Source organism: Oncorhynchus mykiss, chromosome 22 (assembly GCF_057628025.1).
Source record: "Oncorhynchus mykiss isolate SJ-2025 chromosome 22, ASM5762802v1, whole genome shotgun sequence".
Taxonomy (NCBI): domain Eukaryota; kingdom Metazoa; phylum Chordata; class Actinopteri; order Salmoniformes; family Salmonidae; genus Oncorhynchus; species Oncorhynchus mykiss.
Genome location: NC_143043.1, coordinates 57,096,151 through 57,119,491, shown reverse-complemented (window position 1 = coordinate 57,119,491; position 23,341 = coordinate 57,096,151). Strand labels below are relative to the sequence as shown.

The 23,341-nt window shown below is 46.2% G+C and overlaps 1 protein-coding gene across 4 annotated transcripts in view; it reads left to right on the top strand.

Moving 5' to 3' along the window:
• The first annotated feature begins 1,029 nt into the window (after positions 1–1,029).
• LOC110502201 (unconventional myosin-X) overlaps positions 1,030–23,341 on the top strand; it is a 270,516-nt gene continuing 248,204 nt past the window's right edge. For all 4 annotated transcript variants that reach the window (XR_016490707.1, XM_090216354.1, XM_090216352.1 and 1 more), the window contains exons 1-2: positions 1,030–1,391; positions 14,244–14,348. Coding sequence is in view for 3 of the 4 variants with exons in the window: in XM_090216354.1 (XP_090072480.1) it covers positions 1,371–1,391; positions 14,244–14,348 (126 nt within the window). In the remaining variant the exon portion in view is untranslated. The remainder of the gene's footprint in view (positions 1,392–14,243; positions 14,349–23,341) is intronic.

Here is a 23,341-nt window from a genome sequence, read left to right as displayed (position 1 = left end):
CCAGGGGCAGTTTGGAACTCGGTAGTGAGTGTTGCTTCCAGGGGCAGTTTGGAACTCAGTAGTGAGTGTTGCTTCCAGGGGCAGTTTGGAACTCGGTAGTGAGTGTTGCTTCCAGGGGCAGTTTGGAACTCGGTAGCGAGTGTTGCTTCCAGGGGCAGTTTGGAACTCGGTAGCGAGTGTTGCTTCCAGGGGCAGTTTGGAACTCGGTAGCGAGTGTTACTTCCAGAGGCAGTTTGGAACTCGGTAGTGAGTGTTGCTTCCAGAGGCAGTTTGGAACTCGGTAGTGAGTGTTACTTCCAGAGGCAGGTTGGAACTCAGTAGTGAGTGTTACTTCCAGAGGCAGTTTGGAACTCGGTAGTGAGTGTTGCTTCCAGAGGCAGTTTGGAACTCGGTAGTGAGTGTTGCTTCCAGAGGCAGTTTGGAACTCGGTAGTGAGTGTTACTTCCAGAGGCAGTTTGGAACTCAGTAGTGAGTGTTGCTTCCAGAGGCAGTTTGGAACTCGGTAGCGAGTGTTGCAACTGAGGACAGACGCTTTTTTGTTTGTTTGTATTTTTACATGCTTTAGCACTCAGCAGTCCCGTTCTGTGAGCTTGTGTGGCCTACCACTTCACGGCTGAGCCGTTGTTGCTCCTAGACATTTCCACTTCACAATAACAGCACTTACAGTTGACCGGGGCAGCTCTAGCAGGGCAGCAATCTTACAAACTGACTTGTTGGAAAGGTGGCATCTTATGACAGTGCCACGTTAAAAGTCACTGAGCTCTTCAGTAAGGCCATTCTACTGTTAATGTTTCTCTGTGGAGATTGCATGGTTGTGTGCTTGATTTTATACACCTGTCAGCAATGGGTGTAGCTGAAATGGACGAATCCACTAATTTGAAGGCGTGTCCACATACTTTTGTATATATAGTGTACTAAACTACTAATAATTGAAATGAAAATGATAACAAACGCATCATCATCAGTTCATTAGATTTACACTGCTGTTACATTGTTCCAATAAGGGCGTGGTTCATGGGCGAGTCTACCGTTTCAAGCTCCGCCTTCAGTGATATACGGGGCTCATTCATACCGGACTCATTCATACCGGACATAGTACACGAGTCAAACAGACGGACGCTGTGTCTATTTCTGTTGAGGTGTTTTAAATCCCGTTTACAACTGATTTCTGACTGGGACGCTAATAGGAATTCCCTGGTTTACTCGGTGTGTATTCCCGTTAGGAGAAGAAAGAGAGCGAAGGAAACGTCTCTCATCTTGACCTCTGCTCGCGAATGGAAAGCATCAGGAAATACATGTTCGTCCTCCGCTCCACTGTGGGACCTGGAATCTAAGATCAGAAGAGTTTCTTGGAGGATCATTTATTGTAAATGGATTCCTTCTTTGTAGAGGTAAGTCAAAGTCTCTACATGTTATATTTTTGGGAAGTTGTTGCGGCTCCAAAACATTGTTTCATTCCAAAGTGATTGTAGGAGACGGGACCGTCTTTTGTTACATCTTTACGAGCAGTGGACACTTATGTCCAGCAGTTTTTGGGTGGTATAATTAATGACTTTTTTTGCGGTCCCTTTCGCCTGCGAAGTGAAATGATCACTGGTTATTTCTCAAGGAGTAGATGCAGTTGAGCAACACATGTTTCCAGTAGTTTGTGTATAACAGGGTGCTGCTGCTGTCTTCAGTCAGTCACCAGCATGCTGCTCTGGGACCAGTAACGAGTCAATGTGCAGGGGTACAAGGTAGATGAGGTACACAGGACAGCTCGACCACTAATCAGACCTTATTTATTATATGCGCAGAATCAGACCGAGAAATGACTTACTTACGAGCCCTTTTCCAACAATGCAGAGTTAAAAAGTAAGGAAATGTAAAATAGTAACACAATAAATAACAACAGCGAGGCTATATATAATATGAGTACCCGTAACGAGTCAATGTGCAGGGGTACAAGGTAGATGAGGTACACAGGACGCAGCTGGACTGTCTGTCGATCGGGATGACAAGTTTACAGACACATAGTGCACTCTTCTTCTGACTCGTTACACCGCTGCTGCCCCTGTTTAATATCTATCCTGCTGCATAGTCACTATCTCTACCATATGTACACATCTACCGCAATTACCTGGTATCCCTGCACATCGACTCAGTACTGGTGCCCTGCGTATATAGCCTGGTACCCTGTGTATTTAGCCTGGCACCCTGTGTATATAGCCTGGTACCCGGTGTATATAGCCAATATATTGTTACTGAACATCGATCCATAAGGGCATTCTTTTTTAGGGGAATACCTAGTTACCTGTGACTCAAAGGACTACAGGCATGTCGATAGACGTTTGATAACCCTAGTCCTATAAAACAACCAGATTTAATTCATCTGGAATCCAACAAGTCATGGGAGTTAAAGAATAGCATTGCATGTAAACTCCCTCACTGTGACTCCATGGAATGCAGAGATGACTAAAAGATCAGGCCTCATTGGCCACTGTCCCATTCTGGTATTACATGTCCTCTTAAAGGAACGTAGATGTAACAGAGACAAATTAGTTTCCTTATGCTCTTTTGGACCCTGATATGCAGCTGTGTGGCCTGGGGAACATCCTGCTGTAAGGATGGATTATCCTCTAAGCTGTGTGGCCTGGGGAACATCCTGCTGTAAGGATGGGTTATCCTCTAAGCTGTGTGACCTGGGGAACATACTGCTGTAAGGATGGGTTATCCTCTAAGCTGTGTGGCCTGAGGAACATGCCGCTGTAAGGCTGGGTTATCCTCTAAGCTGTGTGGCCTGGGGAACATCCTGCTGTAAGGATGGATTATCCTCTAAGCTGTGTGGCCTGGGGAACATCCTGCTGTAAGGATGGGTTATCCTCTAAGCTGTGTGACCTGGGGAACATACTGCTGTAAGGATGGGTTATCCTCTAAGCTGTGTGGCCTGAGGAACATACTGCTGTAAGGATGGGTTATCCTCTAAGCTGTGTGGCCTGGGGAACATCCTGCTGTAAGGATGGGTTATCCTCTAAGCTGTGTGACCTGGGGAACATACTGCTGTAAGGATGGGATATCCTCTAAGCTGTGTGGCCTGAGGAACATACTGCTGTAAGGATGGGTTATCCTCTAAGCTGTGTGGCCTGAGGAACATACTGCTGTAAGGCTGGGTTATCCTCTAAGCTGTGTGGCCTGAGGAACATACTGCTGTAAGGATGGGTTATCCTCTAAACTGTGTGACCTGGGGAACATACTGCTGTAAGGATGGGTTATCCTCTAAGCTGTGTGGCCTGAGGAACATGCCGCTGTAAGGCTGGGTTATCCTCTAAGCTGTGTGGCCTGGGGAACATCCTGCTGTAAGGATGGATTATCCTCTAAGCTGTGTGGCCTGGGGAACATCCTGCTGTAAGGATGGGTTATCCTCTAAGCTGTGTGACCTGGGGAACATACTGCTGTAAGGATGGGTTATCCTCTAAGCTGTGTGGCCTGAGGAACATACTGCTGTAAGGATGGGTTATCCTCTAAGCTGTGTGGCCTGGGGAACATCCTGCTGTAAGGATGGGTTATCCTCTAAGCTGTGTGACCTGGGGAACATACTGCTGTAAGGCTGGGTTATCCTCTAAGCTGTGTGGCCTGAGGAACATACTGCTGTAAGGATGGGTTATCCTCTAAACTGTGTGGCCTGGGGAACATCCTGCTGTAAGGATGGGTTATCCTCTAAGCTGTGTGGCCTGAGGAACATGCCGCTGTAAGGCTGGGTTATCCTCTAAGCTGTGTGGCCTGGGGAACATACTGCTGTAAGGATGGGTTATCCTCTAAGCTGTGTGGCCTGAGGAACATACTGCTGTAAGGATGGGTTATCCTCTAAGCTGTGTGGCCTGGGGAACATACTGCTGTAAGGCTGGGTTATCCTCTAAGCCCTCTCTGTGCCTACTCACATTCTCATCTGAGCCGTCCTCCTCTCAGCAGCCTCCATGTTAGTCATTTAGCAGACGCTCTTTTCCAGAGCGACTTACAGGAACTGCTAGGGTTCACTGCCTTGCTCAAGGGCACATCGGCAGATTGTTCACCTAGTCGGATCGGGGATTTAAGCCAGTGACCTTTTGGTTACTAGCAAAACGCTCTAACCGCTAGGCTACCTGCCACCCTACTATCTGCTATAACCGCTAGGCTACCTGCCACCCTACTGTCTGCTCTAACCGCTAGGCTACCTGCCACTCTACTGTCTGCTCTAACCGCTAGGCTACCTGCCACCCTACTGTCTGCTCTAACCGCTAAGCTACCTGCCACCCTACTGTCTGCTCTAACCGCTAGGCTACCTGCCACCCTACTATCTGCTATAACCGCTAGGCTACCTGCCACCCTTCTGTCTGCTCTAACCGCTAGGCTACCTGCCACTCTACTGTCTGCTCTAACCGCTAGGCTACCTGCCACCCTACTGTCTGCTCTAACCGCTAAGCTACCTGCCACCCTACTGTCTGCTCTAACCGCTAGGCTACCTTCCACCCTACTGTCTGCTCTAACCGCTAGGCTACCTGCCACCCAACTGTCTGCTCTAACCGCTAGGCTACCTGCCACCCTACTGTCTGCTCTAACCGCTAGGCTACCTGCCACCCTACTATCTGCTATAACCGCTAGGCTACCTGCCACCCTACTGTCTGCTCTAACCGCTAGGCTACCTGCCACTCTACTGTCTGCTCTAACCGCTAGGCTACCTGCCACCCTATTGTCTGCTCTAACCGCTAAGCTACCTGCCACCCTACTGTCTGCTCTAACCGCTAGGCTACCTGCCACCCTACTATCTGCTATAACCGCTAGGCTACCTGCCACCCTACTGTCTGCTCTAACCGCTAGGCTACCTGCCACTCTACTGTCTGCTCTAACCGCTAGGCTACCTGCCACCCTACTGTCTGCTCTAACCGCTAAGCTACCTGCCACCCTACTGTCTGCTCTAACCGCTAGGCTACCTTCCACCCTACTGTCTGCTCTAACCGCTAGGCTACCTGCCACCCAACTGTCTGCTCTAACCGCTAGGCTACCTGCCACCCTACTGTCTGCTCTAACCGCTAGGCTACCTGCCACCCTACTATCTGCTATAACCGCTAGGCTACCTGCCACCCTACTGTCTGCTCTAACCGCTAGGCTACCTGCCACTCTACTGTCTGCTCTAACCGCTAGGCTACCTGCCACCCTACTGTCTGCTCTAACTGCTAGGCTACCTGCCACCCTACTGTCTGCTCTAACCGCTAGGCTACCTGCCGACCTACTGCCTGCTCTAACCGCTAGGCTACCTGCCAACCTACTGCCTGCTATCTATATATATATATATATATATAGCTCTTTATTTAACTAGGCAATTCAGTTAAGAACTTATTTACAATGACGGCCTATCAAAAAGGCAAAGGTCCTCCTACGGGGGCTGGGTTTGAAAAGTACATTTAAATAAAATTATAGGACAAAACACACATGACGAGACGCCCCCAACGCCACGCTGGGAGAGACGCCCCATAAAGAGTCATCTAAGATGGTCATCTGAATCAGGTTTCGTTTGGCAGCTGGGGTGAAAGAGGAGCGATTACGATAGAGGAAACCAAGTCTAGATTTAACCTTAGCCTGCAGCTTTGATATGTGTTGAGAGAAGGACAGTGTACCGTCTAGCCATACTCCCAAGTACTGGTATGAGGTGACTACCTCAAGCTCTAAACCCTCAGAGGTAGTAATCAGACCTGTGGAGAGGGGCATTCTTCTTATCAAACCACATGACCTTTGTTTTGGAGGTGTTCAGAACAAGGTTAAGGGTAGAGAAAGCTTATTGGACACTAAGAAAGCAGTGTTATAGAGCGTTTAACACAAACTCCGGGGAGGGGCCAGCTGAGTATAAGACTGTCTTCTGTGCCGTAGTCTCCTTCCTCTCTGGCATGCATCTATCCTCACAACTGAGTACCCCCCCCCCAACACACACACACACACACCACCCACACACACCACCCACCAGCCTGTGGCTGAACCAAACCCCACCAGCCTGTGGCTGAACCAAACACCAGCAGTCATAACCTTACTAAGTACTATTCTATGAGTACTATTCAGCATCAGTTTGACACTGAAGAGGAAGAAAGGAAATCATCCTGATATCTTTACTGTGTTTTTCATCTGATCTGATTGTTCTGTTGTGAGTCTGAGACCGTGTCTTCGTGCCTCTGACAACTCTGTCTCTCGCACAGCCAGCAGGAGAAATCAACCATTTTACACCTTGGTTATTGAGCTGAGGGTGAGGGTGACGATGAGGGTGAATCCCAGAAATGTATTTCTAAATGTAATTTATTCTCTCTATGGGACAGCTGGTATTCACGGGTAAAAGCACACCCCTTAACTCTTCTCCGGAAGAGGGTTCCTTCCGTCGCTCTCAACATGTTTCCCCTTCAGACGTTCCCATCTTGGGATTCCCAGATTCCCAACCTGAACCTTAGATTCCAGGTCATAGCCATCGCTCTCCTCTCTCCCCTCTGCTCACCCCCATCCCACAGGCCTGAGGTGGCAAGGCATTAGGTTTCACACCCTCAACCCCTCTACATTCTCTCCTCTCATCATAAAACAACTCCTGCAGACATAGCTGCCAGTCCTCTGACTCTGTCTTAGAAGTAGGAACCATGTGCTGGTATGTTGGGTCAGACTCTGCATTCTCTGGTTACTGAGTCACTGAGTGGTAACATTTCTTCTCCTTCCTCCCGCATAGCTGAGATGTATTGGCTATAGAGGACATCCTGAAGTCATCGCCTGTTCCTCTGCAGCCAGACTGCTCTGTTCAGAGAGAAAGGCAAAACAATAAAACGAGGTTGCAGGTTCCTGCTTTAGACATGTCATTGGTTCCTGCCCTGACAGTCAGTGCCATTGGCCACACCTACTCTGTTGTTGTCAAGGGTGACCGTAGGGCACTTTAAATGTATCCTTGTCTATTTATGTAAATCAAATCAAAGTGTATTGGTCCTGTGAACAGGATACAGGGTGTAAACTGTACAGTGAAATTCTTACTTGAAGGCTCTCCTCAACAGTGCTAGGCACATTTATATAAAAATCCCACAATAAGTAATAAATAAAAGTAGTACCAAAAAAAATAATGTTTGAAAATGTAGCGTTGGCTCTACTACACCTGCGTTGGCTCTACTACACCGGCGTTGGCTCTACTACACCTGCGTTGGCTCTACTACACCGGCGTTGGCTCTACTACACCGGCGTTGGCTCTACTACACCTGCGTTGGCTCTACTACACCGGAGTTGGCTCTACTACACCTGCGTTGGCTCTACTACACCTGCGTTGGCTCTACTACACCTGCGTTGGCTCTACTACACCGGCGTTGGCTCTACTACACCGGCGTTGGCTCTACTACACCTGCGTTGGCTCTACTACACCGGAGTTGGCTCTACTACACCTGCGTTGGCTCTACTACACCTGCGTTGGCTCTACTACACCTGCGTTGGCTCTACTACACCTGCGTTGGCTCTACTACACCTGCGTTGGCTCTACTACACCGGCGTTGGCTCTACTACACCGGCGTTGGCTCTACTACACCGGCGTTGGCTCTACTACACCGGCGTTGGCTCTACTACACCGGCGTTGGCTCTACTACACCGGCGTTGGCTCTACTACACCTGCGTTGGCTCTACTACACCTGCGTTGGCTCTACTACACCGGCGTTGGCTCTACTACACCTGCGTTGGCTCTACTACACCTGCCTTGGCTCTACTACACCGGCGTTGGCTCTACTACACCGGCGTTGGCTCTACTACACCGGCGTTGGCTCTACTACACCGGCGTTGGCTCTACACCGAGAAATAATAACGGGTGTTTGTGTTGACGGTTATGGATGATGATGATGACCACCGTCACCGTAATAATAAAATATTTATAGTACCAGTCAAATGTTTGGAAACCTACTCTTGGGTTTTTATTTTGACTATTTTCTACATTGTGGAATAATAGTGAAGACATCAAAACTATGAAATAACACTTATGGAATCATGTAGTAACCAAAAAAGTGTTAAACAAATCTAAATATATTTGAGATTGTTCAAAGTAGCCACCCTTTGCCTTGATGACAGCGTTGCACACTCTTAGCATTCTCTCAACCAGCTTCATGAGGTAGTCACCTGGAATACATTTCAATTAGCAGGTGTGTCTTGTTAAAAGTTCATTTGTGGAATTTCTGTTCTTAATGCATTTGAGCCAATCAGTTGTGTTGTGACAAGGTAGGGGTGGTATACAGAAGATAGCCCTATTTGGTAAAATACCAAGTCCAGATTATGGCAAGAACCGCTCAAATAAGCAAAGAGAAACGACAGTCCATCATTACTTTAAGACATGAAGGTCAGTCAATCTGGAAAATTCTTCAAGTGCAGTCGCAAAAAACAAGTGGGTCGAGAGTCCACATCACCAAAGAACTATCATGGTCCGAACATACCAAGACAGTCGTGAAGAGGGCACGACAATCTTTTCCCCCGCAGGAGACTGAAAAGATTTGGCATGGGTCCTCAGATCCTCAAAAGGTTCTACAGCTGCACCATCTCCGCCTGGTATGGCAACTGCTCGGCATCTGACCGTAAGGCTTTACAGAGGGTTGTGCATCAACCCAATACATCACTGGTGCCAAGCTTCCTGCTATCCAGGACCTTTATAATAGGTGGTGTCAGAGGAAAGCCCATCAAATTGTCAGACTCCAGTCACCCTAGCCATAGACTGACACCTGGTGTGGTTGATAGGTGATTTGTGACTCAACTGCAACCCCCCTGTACAAGGTATTTCATTAAGTTGCCATTCATCAGTCTGTTCTCTGGGCCATATGGTTGATTGATCATAACGACTGTGTTGTCTCTAGCTCCATGTTTCTATAGTAACCTCTTGTAACCATCTAGACAATGGGACAGAGTATTTTCAGGTGGCCCCCCAGCCTTCCTCTCCTCCTCCTCCTCGGTTACTCTGCAGTCCGCTGACCTTGCCCCCTCCCCCTCCCCTCTATTCTACTCACTGCCTGGTTCTGTCCCCTGGGCCTTGGTGTTGCTACATTTAGCTTGCTGCATTAACACAACAGTGGAATAGGTGGTGCTGCTGCCTGACTGCTTTGTCTCTCTAATGGCCCGCTATCATTACACCAAAAAGCACAAAGGGAAAAAGGCCACTGAACAATATAATGTGGAAGCAATGAACAAATGTATTTTTAATTTTCCCTTCAATTTGTGCATTCTCTGATCCGTGATGACTCCTTATGGATGGATTTCTTCAGTTTGTGCATTCTCTGATCCATGATGACTCCTTATGGATTGATTTCTTCAATGTGCATTCTCTGATCCATAATGACTCCTTATGGATGGATTTCTTCAATGTGCATTCTCTGATCCATGATGACTCCTTATGGATGGATTTCTTCAGTTTGTGCATTCTCTGATCCATAATGACTCCTTATGGATGGATTTCTTCAGTTTGTGCATTCTCTGATCCATGATGACTCCTTATGGATGGATTTCTTCAGTTTGTGCATTCTCTGATCCATAATGACTCCTTATGGATGGATTTCTTCAGTTTGTGCATTCTCTGATCCATGATGACTCCTTATGGATTGATTTCTTCAGTTTGTGCATTCTCTGATCCATAATGACTCCTTATGGATGGATTTCTTCAGTTTGTGCATTCTCTGATCCATAATGACTCCTTATGGATGGATTTCTTCAATGTGCTCTCTACTCTGGTGATGTAAATGACAAGACCAGGTGTTATTTGAAGTAATAGCCAAATGCCTTAATTAAAACGTGTTGCCTACACAGCCACACTACCCAGTTCCCGTGTCTGTCCTGCAGCACGTGGAGGTGCATGTTTTTAGTATTTCCTGAGGATTGATATCAGAGGTCGAGGCATAACATTGTCTAGGGTTGAGCTCTAGGGTTTCATCTTCACAGAACACAGGCTTTACAGATCTGTTCATTTTCATGCCCTGTTGGACAAACGACTCTGCTCTCCTTTCCTGTTGGACAAACGACTCTGCTCTCCTTTCCTGTTGGACAAACGACTCTGCTCTCCTGTTGGACAAACGACTCTGCTCTCCTTTCCTGTTGGACAAATGACTCTGCTCTCCTTTCATGTTGGACAAACGACTCTGCTCTCCTGTTGGACAAACGACTCTGCTCTCCTTTCCTGTTGGACAAACGACTCTGCTCTCCTTTCCTGTTGGACAAATGACTCTGCTCTCCTTTCATGTTGGACAAACGACTCTGCTCTCCTTTCCTGTTGGACAAATGACTCTGCTCTCCTTTCATGTTGGACAAACGACTCTGCTCTCCTTTCCTGTTGGACAAATGACTCTGCTCTCCTCTCCTGTTGGACAAACGACTCTGCTCTCCTTTCCTGTTGGACAAATGACTCTGCTCTCCTGTTGGACAAACGACTCTGCTCTCCTGTTTGACAAACGACTCTGCTCTCCTCTCCTGTTGGACAAACGACTCTGCTCTCCTCTCCTGTTGGACAAACGACTCTGCTCTCCTTTCCTGTTGGACAAATGACTCTGCTCTCCTGTTGGACAAATGACTCTGCTCTCCTGTTGGACAAACGACTCTGCTCTCCTGTTTGACAAACGACTCTGCTCTCCTGTTTGACAAACGACTCTGCTCTCCTCTCCTGTTGGACAAACGACTCTGCTCTCCTCTCCTGTTGGACAAACGACTCTGCTCTCCTCTCCTGTTGGACAAACGACTCTGCTCTCCTCTCCTGTTGGACAAACGACTCTGCTCTCCTTTCCTGTTGGACAAACGACTCTGCTCTCCTTTCCTGTTGGACAAATGACTCTGCTCTCCTTTCATGTTGGACAAATGACTCTGCTCTCCTTTCATGTTGGACAAACGACTCTGCTCTCCTGTTGGACAAACGACTCTGCTCTCCTGTTGGACAAACGACTCTGCTCTCCTGTTGGACAAACGACTCTGCTCTCCTTTCCTGTTGGACAAACAACTCACTCCAGTCTACTGGCTTGCTTCATACCTGTTAGCTAGATCTGGTCAGTGGTTTGCAAAATGGGCTAGGGAGAGGACTGGACACATTACGTTATAGCCTTATTCTAAAATTGATTAAAAAAAAAACATCTCGTCAATCTACACACACTACCCCATAATGACAAAGCAAAAACTGGTTGTTAGAAATTTTTAGCAAATTTATTAAAAAATAAATATTTATATAAGTGTTCAGACCCTTTGCTAGGAGACTAAATTGAGCTCTAGTCCTGTTTCCATTGATCATCCTTGAGATGTTTCTACAACTTCACTCCCCAGTCAGCTGGTGGTTCCTGTTACTGCAGACCCGGCTCCTCTTCCTCACTCCCCAGTCAGCTAGTGGTTCCTGTTACTGCAGACCCGGCTCCTCTTCCTCACTCCCCAGTCAGCTAGTGGTTCCTGTTACTGCAGACCCGGCTCCTCTTCCTCACTCCCCAGTCAGCTAGTGGTTCCTGTTACTGCAGACCCGGCTCCTCTTCCTCACTCCCCAGTCAGCTAGTGGTTCCTGTTACTGCAGACCCGGCTCCTCTTCCTCACTCCCCAGTCAGCTAGTGGTTCCTGTTACTGCAGACCCGGCTCCTCTTCCTCACTCCCCAGTCAGCTAGTGGTTCCTGTTACTGCAGACCCGGCTCCTCTTCCTCACTCCCCAGTCAGCTAGTGGTTCCTGTTACTGCAGACCCGGCTCCTCTTCCTCACTCCCCAGTCAGCTAGTGGTTCCTGTTACTGCAGACCCGGCTCCTCTTCCTCACTCCCCAGTAACATGTTAGGTTCTTGATAAAGAGTAAGTAAAACTCATGGATTCTTATTAAAGCTCAAACCAAATACAGCTGCATAAGACAAGGAACATATTAACTCTTTGTCCTGTTTATTTTTTTATTTTACCTTTATTTAACTAGGCAGGTCAGTGAAGAACATTCTTATTTTCAATGACGGCCTAGGAACAGTGGGTTAACTGCCTGTTCAGGGGCAGAACGACAGATTTGTACCTTGTCAGCTCGGGGGTTTGAACTTGCATCCTTCCGGTTACTAGTCCAACGCTCTAACCACTAGGCTACCCTGCCGAGCCCCTCCTTACACCTCTGAAGATTACTGATCTGTTCTTCCTCACTTCATCTAACCTGACCTCTGCCCCAAAGTGCTCACTCCTCCCCAACTCACGGCTGTCATGGTGCCTGGTACCAGACTGTGTCTCTTCTCCTCCCAGAGGATCCCTGATGTCTAACAATAACATATCCTGACAGAATGTAAACGTTATACATTCCCCTCTCTCCCTCAGTGACATAAGTATATTTCTGGTGTAAAAGTCAGAATCCATCACATGGGTGGGAGGTCGTTGACAGACCACCCAGACCACCCATCTGTTTTCTATGACGCTGCAGCCCTCAGTAGAACACAGTGGACACTGACGCTGCAGCCCTCCCTCAGTAGAACACAGTGGACAGACACTATGACGCTGCAGCCCTCCCTCAGTAGAACACAGTGGACACTATGGTGCTGCAGCCTTCCCTCAGTAGAACACAGTGGACACTGATGCTGCAGCCCTCAGTAGAACACAGTGGACAGACACTATGACGCTGCAGCCCTCCCTCAGTAGAACACAGTGGACACTATGCCGCTGCAGCCCTCCCTCAGTAGAACACAGTGGACACTGATGTTGCAGCCCTCAGTAGAATACAGTGGACATTATGGTGCTGCAGCCCTCCCTCAGTAGAACACAGTGGACACTATGGTGCTGCAGCCCTCCCTCAGTAGAACACAGTGGACACTGATGTTGCAGCCCTCAGTAGAACACAGTGGACACTATGGTGCTGCAGCCCTCCCTCAGTAGAATACAGTGGACACTATGGTGCTGCAGCCCTCCCTCAGTAGAACACAGTGGACACTGATGTTGCAGCCCTCAGTAGAACACAGTGGACACTGATGTTGCAGCCCTCCCTCAGTAGAATACAGTGGACACTATGGTGCTGCAGCCCTCCCTCAGTAGAACACAGTGGACACTATGGTGTTGCAGCCCTCAGTAGAACACAGTGGACACTATGGTGCTGCAGCCCTCCCTCAGTAGAACACAGTGGACACTATGCCGCTGCAGCCCTCCCTCAGTAGAACACAGTGGACACTATGGTGTTGCAGCCCTCAGTAGAATACAGTGGACACTATGGTGCTGCAGCCCTCCCTCAGTAGAACACAGTGGACACTATGGTGCTGCAGCCTTCCCTCAGTAGAACACAGTGGACACTATGCCGCTGCAGCCCTCCCTCAGTAGAACACAGTGGACACTATGGTGCTGCAGCCTTCCCTCAGTAGAACACAGTGGACACTATGCCGCTGCAGCCCTCCCTCAGTAGAACACAGTGGACACTGATGTTGCAGCCCTCAGTAGAACACAGTGGACACTGCCGCTGCAGCCCTCCCTCAGTAGAACACAGTGGACACTGATGTTGCAGCCCTCAGTAGAATACAGTGGACACTATGGTGTTGCAGCCCTCCCTCAGTAGAACACAGTGGACACTATGGTGCTGCAGCCCTCCCTCAGTAGAACACAGTGGACACTATGGTGCTGCAGCCCTCCCTCAGTAGAACACAGTGGACACTGATGTTGCAGCCCTCAGTAGAATACAGTGGACACTATGGTGTTGCAGCCCTCCCTCAGTAGAACACAGTGGACACTATGGTGCTGCAGCCCTCCCTCAGTAGAACACAGTGGACACTATGACGCTGCAGCCCTCCCTCAGTAGAACACAGTGGACACTGATGTTGCAGCCCTCCCTCAGTAGAACACAGTGGACACTATGACGCTGCAGCCCTCCCTCAGTAGAACACAGTGGACACTGACGCTGCAGCCCTGTGCTCTGAGCCTGCCAGCCCGGGATGGCTAATGACTAGGCTGTGCTATGTGGCAGGATTGTGAGACTAAGTGTCAAGGACTTCTCCAACTGGTCAGAACCTGAGTCAGGGACTGACTGGTGGCAGTCTGTTGGCTGTTGTATTTAAATGTTACTCATACTGTTGAAGACCGTCTCTTTCTAGCTAATGTTTTCTCTCTGAAATGTTTTCTCTCTGTAGAACCAGGACGGGAAATAATTAATGTTTCTCTTATGGCATGTGTATGGGGTGCCATGCCCCTGCTGAAGTGGCCCTTGACATTGACACATTCTAGTAGTTGTTGACAGTCAGGGGCATCAGATTCTAGTAATGTCCTCTGTGCTCCCAGAGGTTGATCTTCTGTTGTGTTTCAGGGGGCCCGTGTCTGGCTGCGGAACAAAGAGCTGCTCCTCCCTGCTACTGTCAGCTCCTGTTCCCACGACGACGGATACCTGGTCCTTACAACCGACTACGGAAAGGTAAGGAGGACAAACTACGTACTGGGACAAACCAAACGATCTTCACTAACCAAGATGGTCGTCATCAGGCTAATTACTCTGTGTTGTAGGGCCTATGTTGACTGTAACATCTCAGCAACAGGTGTAGTAAGTCCACCTAGCAGATTAGATTAGTTTACCAACATGTGTTATTTATCTTTGTGTAGCATGAAAAGGTGAAATAAATACAATTGTTGTAAATGTCTAGTAGTTATGTCCAGATTCTGAAGGCCCTGGATTAGAGGTCGACCTCTACCCTGGATCGCCTACAGACACAGGATTTCTTTAAAAAGGCAAGTCCGTATACAGATTGAAATAGATAAATAGTGGTGTGTTTGCATTAACTCACTCAGCCAGGAGTACAGGTGATGATTAGTGTTTCATCCAGGAGAGAGGTTTCATCTGAGCAGTGGTCCGTGTACAGCCTTAAGTATGGATCTTAGGACCATGATTATTAGATAATAAACAGTTGTGTTCTGTGGGTGTCACTGAGTAGGCTGATCGCCCGTAGGTAAGGCTGCACAGTGCATATAAATAGGGTGCATTCGGACTCCTTGGCTGTTTCCACATTTTGTTACATTACAACCTAATTCTGAAATGGATTGATTAGATTTTTCCCTCATTAATCTACACACAATACCCCATGATGACATCACAATACCCCAGAATGACAAAGCTAAAACTGTTTTAATTATTTTTTTTTTTTAAATGTTTGCAAGTTTGTTTAAAAAAACTAGACCTGGAAATATAACATTTGCGTAGATAATTCAGACCCTGTACTCAGTACTTTGTTGAAGCACCTTTTTAAAATTTTTTATTTTACCTTTATTTAACTAGGCAAGTCAGTTAAGAACAAATTCTTATTTTCAATGACAACCTAGGAACAGTGGGTTAACTGCCTGTTCAGGGGCAGAACAACAGATTTTTACCCTGTCAGCTCGGGGAATCGGTCTTTGAACCTTTCGGTTACTAGTCCAACTCTCTAACCCCTAGGCTACCTGCCACCACCTTTTGATGGGGAGCGTTGCTGCACAGCTATTTTCTGGTCTCTCCAGAGATGTTAGATCGGGTTCAAGTCCGGGCTCTGGCTGGGCCACTAAAGGACATTCAGAGACTTGTCCCGAAGCCACTTCTGTGTGATCCTGGCTGTGTGCTTATGGTTGTTGTCCTGTTGGAACCTTCACCCCAGTCTGAGGTCCTGAGCGCTCTGGAGCAGGTTTTCATCAAGGATCTCTCTGTACTTTGCTCCGTCCATCTTTACCTCGACCCTGACTAGTCTCCCAGTCCCTGCCCACAGCACGATTCTGCCACCACCATGCTTCACCGTAGGAATGGTACCAGGTTTCCTCCAGATGTGACGCTTGGTATTGAACTCTTAGGCCAGAGTTTTCATCAGACCAGAGGAACTTGTTTCTCTTGATCAGCGTCCAGGTGCATTTTGGCAAACGCTTGATTGGTGGAGTGCTGCAGTGATGAGTGTCCTTCTGGAAGGTTCTCCCATTTCCACAGATTAATTCTGGAGCTCTGTCAGTGTCCTTTTGGTTCGTGGTCACCTCCCTGACAAAGGCCCTTCTCCTCTGATTGCTCAGTTTGGCCAGGTGGCCAGCTCTAGGAAGAGTCTTGGTGGTTCCAAACTTCTTCCATTTAAGAATGATGGAGGCAACTGTGTTCTTGGGGACCTTCAATGCTGCATAACGTTTTTGGTTCCCTTCCTCAGATCTGTGCCTCGACAAAATCCTGTCCTGGAGCTCCAAGGACAATTCCTACAACCTCATGGCTTGGTTTTTGCTCTGACATGAACTGTCAATTGTGGGACCATATATAGACAGGTGTGTGTGCCTTTCCAAATCATGTCCAATAAATTGAATTTACCACAGGTTGACACCAAGTTGTAGAAACATGTCAAGGATGATCAACGGAAAAAGGAAGCACCTGAGCTCAATTTAGAGTCTCATAAAGTCTGAATACTTATGTAAATATGCTATTTGATTTTTTTTTGAAAAAAACTGATCTAAAAACCTGTTTTGACTTTGTCATTTTGGGGTATTGTGTTGTTATCATGGGGTATTGTGATGTCATTGTGGGGTATTGTGTTGTTATCATGGGGTATTGTGATGTCATTATGGGGTATTGTGATGTCATTGAGGATATATTTTTATTTAATCCATTTTAGAATGAGGCTGTACGGTAACAAAATGTGGAAAGTCGAGGGTTCTTTCTGAATATCCATAATCACCATTGTAAAGGCCACCAACCAACAGATCTGCTGCCTCCACCTAATAGTACCAACACCGTTATGGGTTGTATTAATGCATTAACCTGGGGGACTACAATAGGAAGTAAAAGTAGCACAATTATTGGCTCTCAAATAATAAAACCATTTCTAAAAAAATAAAAAAATAAAAAATCAAATAAACACAACTGTGACCATACATTTTGTGCGCGTCACATTTTAAAATGGTATCTGGGGGGCCTGACCTCCAGGGGTATGCCGACCTCTTTTAAATCCCAAGCGAGGTTGACTCCCAAGTAATCTAATTTTGCTGTTCTGCAAAACCACGGCCATCATTATCACATTTCCCAGCATGCTCTATGCTAGGTATATTTTTTTTTTGTTGAATCGTTTCCTTCAATAGCTGTGTTTTTTTCACTTTCATTTACAGCGGCGTCCCTCAGTTTAGCGACTTTTGATGTTTGAAAAGCAAATTTCCTGCAAATATACACACATTGCCATGGGGTAAAGAGAAAAATGTGCCGTTTTGTAGCTCATGCTATTCTACACATTTTGTGATGTGGCTGAGAGAAAAGACCCTGTTGGCCCCCTAGGCTTGGGCAGTATACCGGGGTATTTGGAAATAGCCATTGGATGGTTTTTCAATTCAATTGAAACTCTTTTACTTTTTTCTTAATAGATTTTGAATAATTGTAGGTACTTTTTATATAAATACCTTATGTAATATGCTTTCTTCATGTCACATGATTTTACATTGTGAAGTTTACCGTAGTTCCCCAGAACAGTCAGGTGTTTGTAAACGACAGGAGAATACGGGAGCTGGTGAGACCAGCTGTGTATTGACAGGGGTCACATTTTATAATGAAAGTAAAGTGTTTTTTTGGGGGAGGGGGGTTTCAATAGAGGACGTGCAACTAACGTGAACTAACTCACTTTTGTACATCGTGCATCCTAAAACCCCAAAACCGCAAGCAATGCAGGTGTAGAAGCCCGTTGGTTAGGAAAAACTCCCTAGAAAGGCCAAAACCTAGAGAGGAACCAGGCTATGAGGGGTGGCCAGTCTTCTTCTGGCTGTGCCGGGTGGAGATTATAACAGAACATGGCCAAGATGTTCAAATGTTCATAGATTACCAGCATGGTCCAATAATAATAATCACAGGCAGAACAGTTGAAACTGGAGCAGCAGCACGGCAGGTTAAAATAATAATAATAATCACAGTGGATGTCGAGGGTGCAACAGGTCAAAGAGTCATCAGTCCTAGGGCTCAAGTCCTCCGAGAAAGAGAATTAGAGAGAGCATACTTAAATTCACACAGGACACCGGATAAGACATGCACCCCTCCTAGGGACGGCATGAAAGAGCACCAGTAAGCCAGTGACTCAGCCCCTGTTATAGGGTTTGAGGCAGAGAATCCCAGTGGAGAGAGGGGAGGGCGGTTAGTTGCTCCAGGGCCTTTCCGTTCACATTCACACGCCTGAGTCAGACTACACTCAATCATAGGACTTACTGAAGAGATGAGTCTTCAATAAAGACTTAAAGGTTGAGACCGAGTCTGCGTCAAAAAAATGTGGCATCAATAGGCAGACCATGCCATAAAAATTGAGCTCTATAGGAGATAGCCCTGGCTCCAGCTGTTTGCTTAGAAATTCTAGGGACAATTAGGAGGCCTGCGTCTTGTGACCGTAGCGTACGTGTAGGTATGTACGGCAGGACCAAATCAGAGAGATAGGTAGGAGCAAGCCCATGTAATGCTTTGTAGGTTAGCAGTAAAACCTTGAAAAAGGCATGAGGAGGTAGGCGAATAATTAACATTTTGCAGATTAACACTGGAGTGATACATGATCAGATGGTCATGTACAGGTAGAGATATTGGTGTGCAAAAGAGCAGAAAAGTAAATAAATATAAACAGTATGGGGATGAGGTAGGTAAATTGGGTGGGCTATTTACCGATAGACTATGTACAGCTGCAGCGATCAGTTAGCTGCTCAGATAGCAGATGTTTGAAGTTGGTGAGGGAGATAAGTCTCCAACTTCAGCGATTTTTGCAATTCATTCCAGTCACAGGCAGCAGAGAACTGGAACGAAAGGCGGCCAAATGAGGTGTTGGCTTTAGGGATGATCAGTGAGATACACCTGCTGGAGCGCGTGCTACGGGTGGGTGTTGCCATCGTGTTGCCATAGTGCTAACTGAAGTTTTATTTAGTGCTTTATCCTGGTAGCCGGAAAGTAGAGCATTGCAGTAGTCTAACCTAGAAGTAACAAAAGCATGGATTCATTTTTGGACAGAAGGTTTCTGATTTTTGCAATGTTTCGTCCGAGTTTAAAAGTAGAAAGTTTACAGCCATCCACTTCCTTATGTCTGAAACACAGGCTTCTAGCGAGGGCAATTTTGGGACTTCACCATGTTTCATTGAAATGCACAGCTCTGTGTCAACCGCATAGCAGTGAAAGTTAACATAATGTTTTCGAATGACATCCCCAAGAGGTAAAATATATATAGTGAAAACAATAGTGGTCCTAAAACAGAGCCTTGAAGAAAACCGGAATTTACAGTTGATTTGTCAGAGGACAAACCATCCACAGAGACAAACTAATATCTTTCCCACAGATAAGATCTAAACCAGGCCAGAACTTGTCCGTGTAGACCAATTTGGGTTTCCAATCTCTCCAAAAGAATGTGGTGATCAATGGTGTCAAAAGCAGCACTAAGGTCTAGGAGCACGAGGACAGATGCAGAGCCTCGGTCTGACGCCACTAAAAGGTAATTTACCACCTTCACAAGTGCAGTCTCAGTGCTATGATGGGGTCTAAAACCAGACTGAAGCATTTCATTTACATTGTTTGTCTTCAGGAAGGCAGTGAGTTGCTGCGCTTCAGCTTTTTCTAACATCTTTGAGAGAAATGGGATATTCGATATAGAACGTTTAAAAAAAAATAAAAAATAAAAACAATTCTCACTCAAGTTTTGGCTTTTTCAAGAGATGCTTTATTACTGCCAATTGTAGTGAGTTTGGTACACATCTGGTGGATAGGGAGCCGTTAATTATGTTCAACATAGGAGGGCCAAGCACAGGAAGCAGCTCTTTCAGTAGTTTAGTTGGAATAGGGTCCAGTATGCAGCTTGAAGGTTTCGAGGCCATGCCATTTTCACTAATGCGTCAAGAGATATAGTATTAAAACACTTGTCTCCCTTAATCCTAGGTCCTGGTAGTCTCAGGACAAAGAATATGTAGATTTAAAGAGGAGTCCGTAATTTGCTTTCTCATGATCATGATATTTTCCTCAAAGAAGTTCTTGAATTTATCACTGCTGAAGTGAAAGCCATCCTCTCTTGGGGAATGCTACTTTTTAGTTAGCTTTGCGACCATATCAAAAATAAATTTAGGATTTTCCTCAATTAAGTTTGAAAAATAGGATGATCAAGCATCAGCTAGTCGGAAGATTTCCAGTTTGGTGTGGCGCCATTTTCCGTTCCAATTTTCTGGAAGCTTGCTCAGGGCTCGGGTATTTTCTGTATACCAGGGAGCTAGTTTCTTATGACAAATGTTTTTAGGGTTGCGACTGCATCTAGGGTATTGCGCAAAGTTAAATTGAGTTCCTCAGTTAGGTGATTAACAGATTTTTGTACTCTGACGTCCTTGGGTAGGCGGAGGGAGTCTGGAAGGGCATCTAGGAATCTTTGGGTCGTCCGAGAATTTATAGCACGTCTTTTGATGGTCCTTGGTTGGGGTCTGAGCAGATTATTTGTTGCGATTGCAAACATAATAAAATGGTGGTCCGATAGTCCAGGATTATGAGGAAAAACATTAAGATCCACAACATTTACTCCATGGGACAAAACTAGGTCCAGAGTATCACTGTGGCAGTGAGTAGGTCCAGAGACATGTTGGACAAAGCCCACTGAGTCGATGATGGCTCCGAAGGCCTTTTGGTGTGGGTCTGTGGACATTTCCATTTGAATATTAAAGTCACCAAAAACTAGAATATTATCTTCAGGCTACAATGTCCGATAGGAATTCGGGGAACTCGGTGAGAAACGCTGTATATGGCCCAGGAGGACTGTAAACAGTAGTTCTAAAAAGTGATTGAGTAGGCTGCCTAGAAGCTCAAAAGACAAATGTTTTATTTGTAAATTTGCTATCGTAAATGTTAGCAACACCTCCGCCTTTGCGGGATGCACGGGGGATATGGTCACCAGTGTAACCAGGAGGTGAGGCCTCATTTAACACAGTCAATTCATCAGGCTTAAGCCATGTTTCAGTCAGGCCAATCACATCAAGATTATGATCAGTGATTAGTTCATTGACTATAACTACCATGGAAGTGAGGGATCTAACATTAAGTAGCCCTATTTTGAGATGTGAGGTATCACGATCTCTTTCAATAATGGCAGGAATGGAGGAGGTCTTTACTCTAGTGAGATTGCTAAGGCGAACACCGCCATGTTTAGTTTTGCCCAACCTAGGTCGAGGCACAGACACGGTCTCAATGGGGATAGCTGAGCTGACTACACTGATTGTGCTAGTGGCAGACTCCACTAAGCTGGCAGGCTGGCTGACAGGGAGCCTGCTGCCTGGCCTGCAATCTCATTGTGGAGCTAGGGGAGTTAGAGCCCTGTCTATGTTGGTAGATAAGATGAGAGCACCCCTCCAGCTAGGATGGAGTCCGTCACTCCTCAGCAGGTCAGGCTTGGTCCTGTTTGTGGGTGAGTCCCAGAAGGAAGGCCAATTATCTACAAATTACATCTTTTGGGAGGGGCAGAAAACAGTTTTCAACCAGTGATTGAGTTGTGAGACTCTGCTGTAGAGCTCATCACTCCCCCTAACTGGGAAGGGGCCAGAGACAATTACGCAATGCCGACACATATTTCTAGCTGATTTACACGCTGAAGCTATGTTGCGCTTGGTGATCTCTGACTGTTTCATCCTAACATCGTTGGTGCCGACGTGGATAACAATATCCCTATACTCGCTACACTCGCCAGTTTTAGCTTTAGCCAGCACCATCTTCAGATTAGCCTTAACGTCAGCAGCCCTGCCCCTTGGTGAACAGTGTATGATCGCTGGATGATTCGTTTTAAGTCTAATACTGCGGGTAATGGAGTCGCCAATGACTAGGGTTTTCAATTTGTCAGAGCTAATGGTGGGAGGCTTCGGCGTCTCAGACCCCGTAACGGGAGGAGTAGAGACAAGAAGGCTCGGCATCTGACTCCGACACACTGCTTACTGCTGGGGAAAACCGGTTGGAAGTTTCTGTCGGCTGAATGAGTGACCCCGGTTGAGCGTTCCTACAGCATTTCCCTCCAGAAGCCATGAGAAAGTTGTCCGGCTGCAGGGACTGTGCGAGAGGATTTACACGTTACTATCTGTACTTACTGGTTGATTTTGATTTGATTAGGATCTCTTTTAGTCCCCATTTGGACTAATCTTCCAAGAGTCCTTAAACATTAAAATACAATTTATAATATAAACACACTTTCACATATAACACACGATTACAAACATACATAATACTAGCATAATGACCCAATAAATACTCAATCTAAAAAAATATTGATTCTTCATCTACTATAATCCCACAGCATTTCTATATACTATATTTAAATTGTTTTAAAATAATGTTTAAATGTATATATTGAAAGTTTTCTAGTTTGCTCATTTAATTTATTCCATTTCTGTATTGCTCTGGTGACACAGACGCTGTTTCATCCTTTCCTACACTGAAATTACCTTGCCTAACGATTGCGTCTGAAGCTGGGCTTGTAGCACAGCTATCCTCGCCGTAAGGCAATCGTTCCCCTGTATATTATGAGTACAGCGACTGCAATTAGAAGGCATCATGTTAATGTTACTACTTAGCTTCGGCTGTTGGAGGTCCTGACGAACCACGTCCAGATAAAGCATCCGGAGTGAAAAAGTTGAGCAGGGGGGGGGCAAAATAAAAATATAAAACGGTCATTAAAGAGTAAAAAAAAAACGTAAAGTTGGCAGGTAGCAAAGTAAGAAACTAATCGCACATGAGCTTGGAAACAAGTCTACAAGTTGTGACACATTAGTCTGAGGCCAAGCAGAAAGTACAATAAGAAGCGTTTTACATCTATATGCATTTACAAAATTCAGCACAATATTTCTTGTTTTATTCTTTTTTTTTCTTTGTGACAAAAGTAGAATTCTGTGTTAACGCCACCCCCTAAATTTACCTTTCTAGTTAATCTAAGTAAGTGGCTGAATTAATAAAGTGTCTGGGCATCACATTGGGTTAGTTTTGTGTTTTGAGAGAACTCATCCAGAGAGCTTTGACTTCTGTATAGTGGCCACTATCTTCGGTGGCAGGTAGCCTAGTGGTTAGAGCGTTGGGCAGAATCCCTGAGCTGACAAGGTAAAAAAAATCTATAGTTCTGCCCCTGAGCTAACTGTTAACTGTTCCCCGGGCGCCGGGGAATGTTGTGGATGTCGATTATGGCAGCCCCCCGCACCCTTATGATTCAGAGCAGGCAGGCCCGTTGTCCTATCGACTCCAGACACACAGCATGTAGATATGCTGCTTCAGAGCCAGAACTGTTCTTCCTTCAGACAAGCATGCGTCAAATCTTTATTCATTTGCACAATGTATTTAGTTCACATTGGCTTGTAAACGTGCTTCTACACCTGCATTGCTTTGCTGTTTGGGGTTTGAGGCCGGGTTTCTATACAGCACTTTGAGACATCAGCTGATGTAAGAAGGGCTTTATAAATACATTA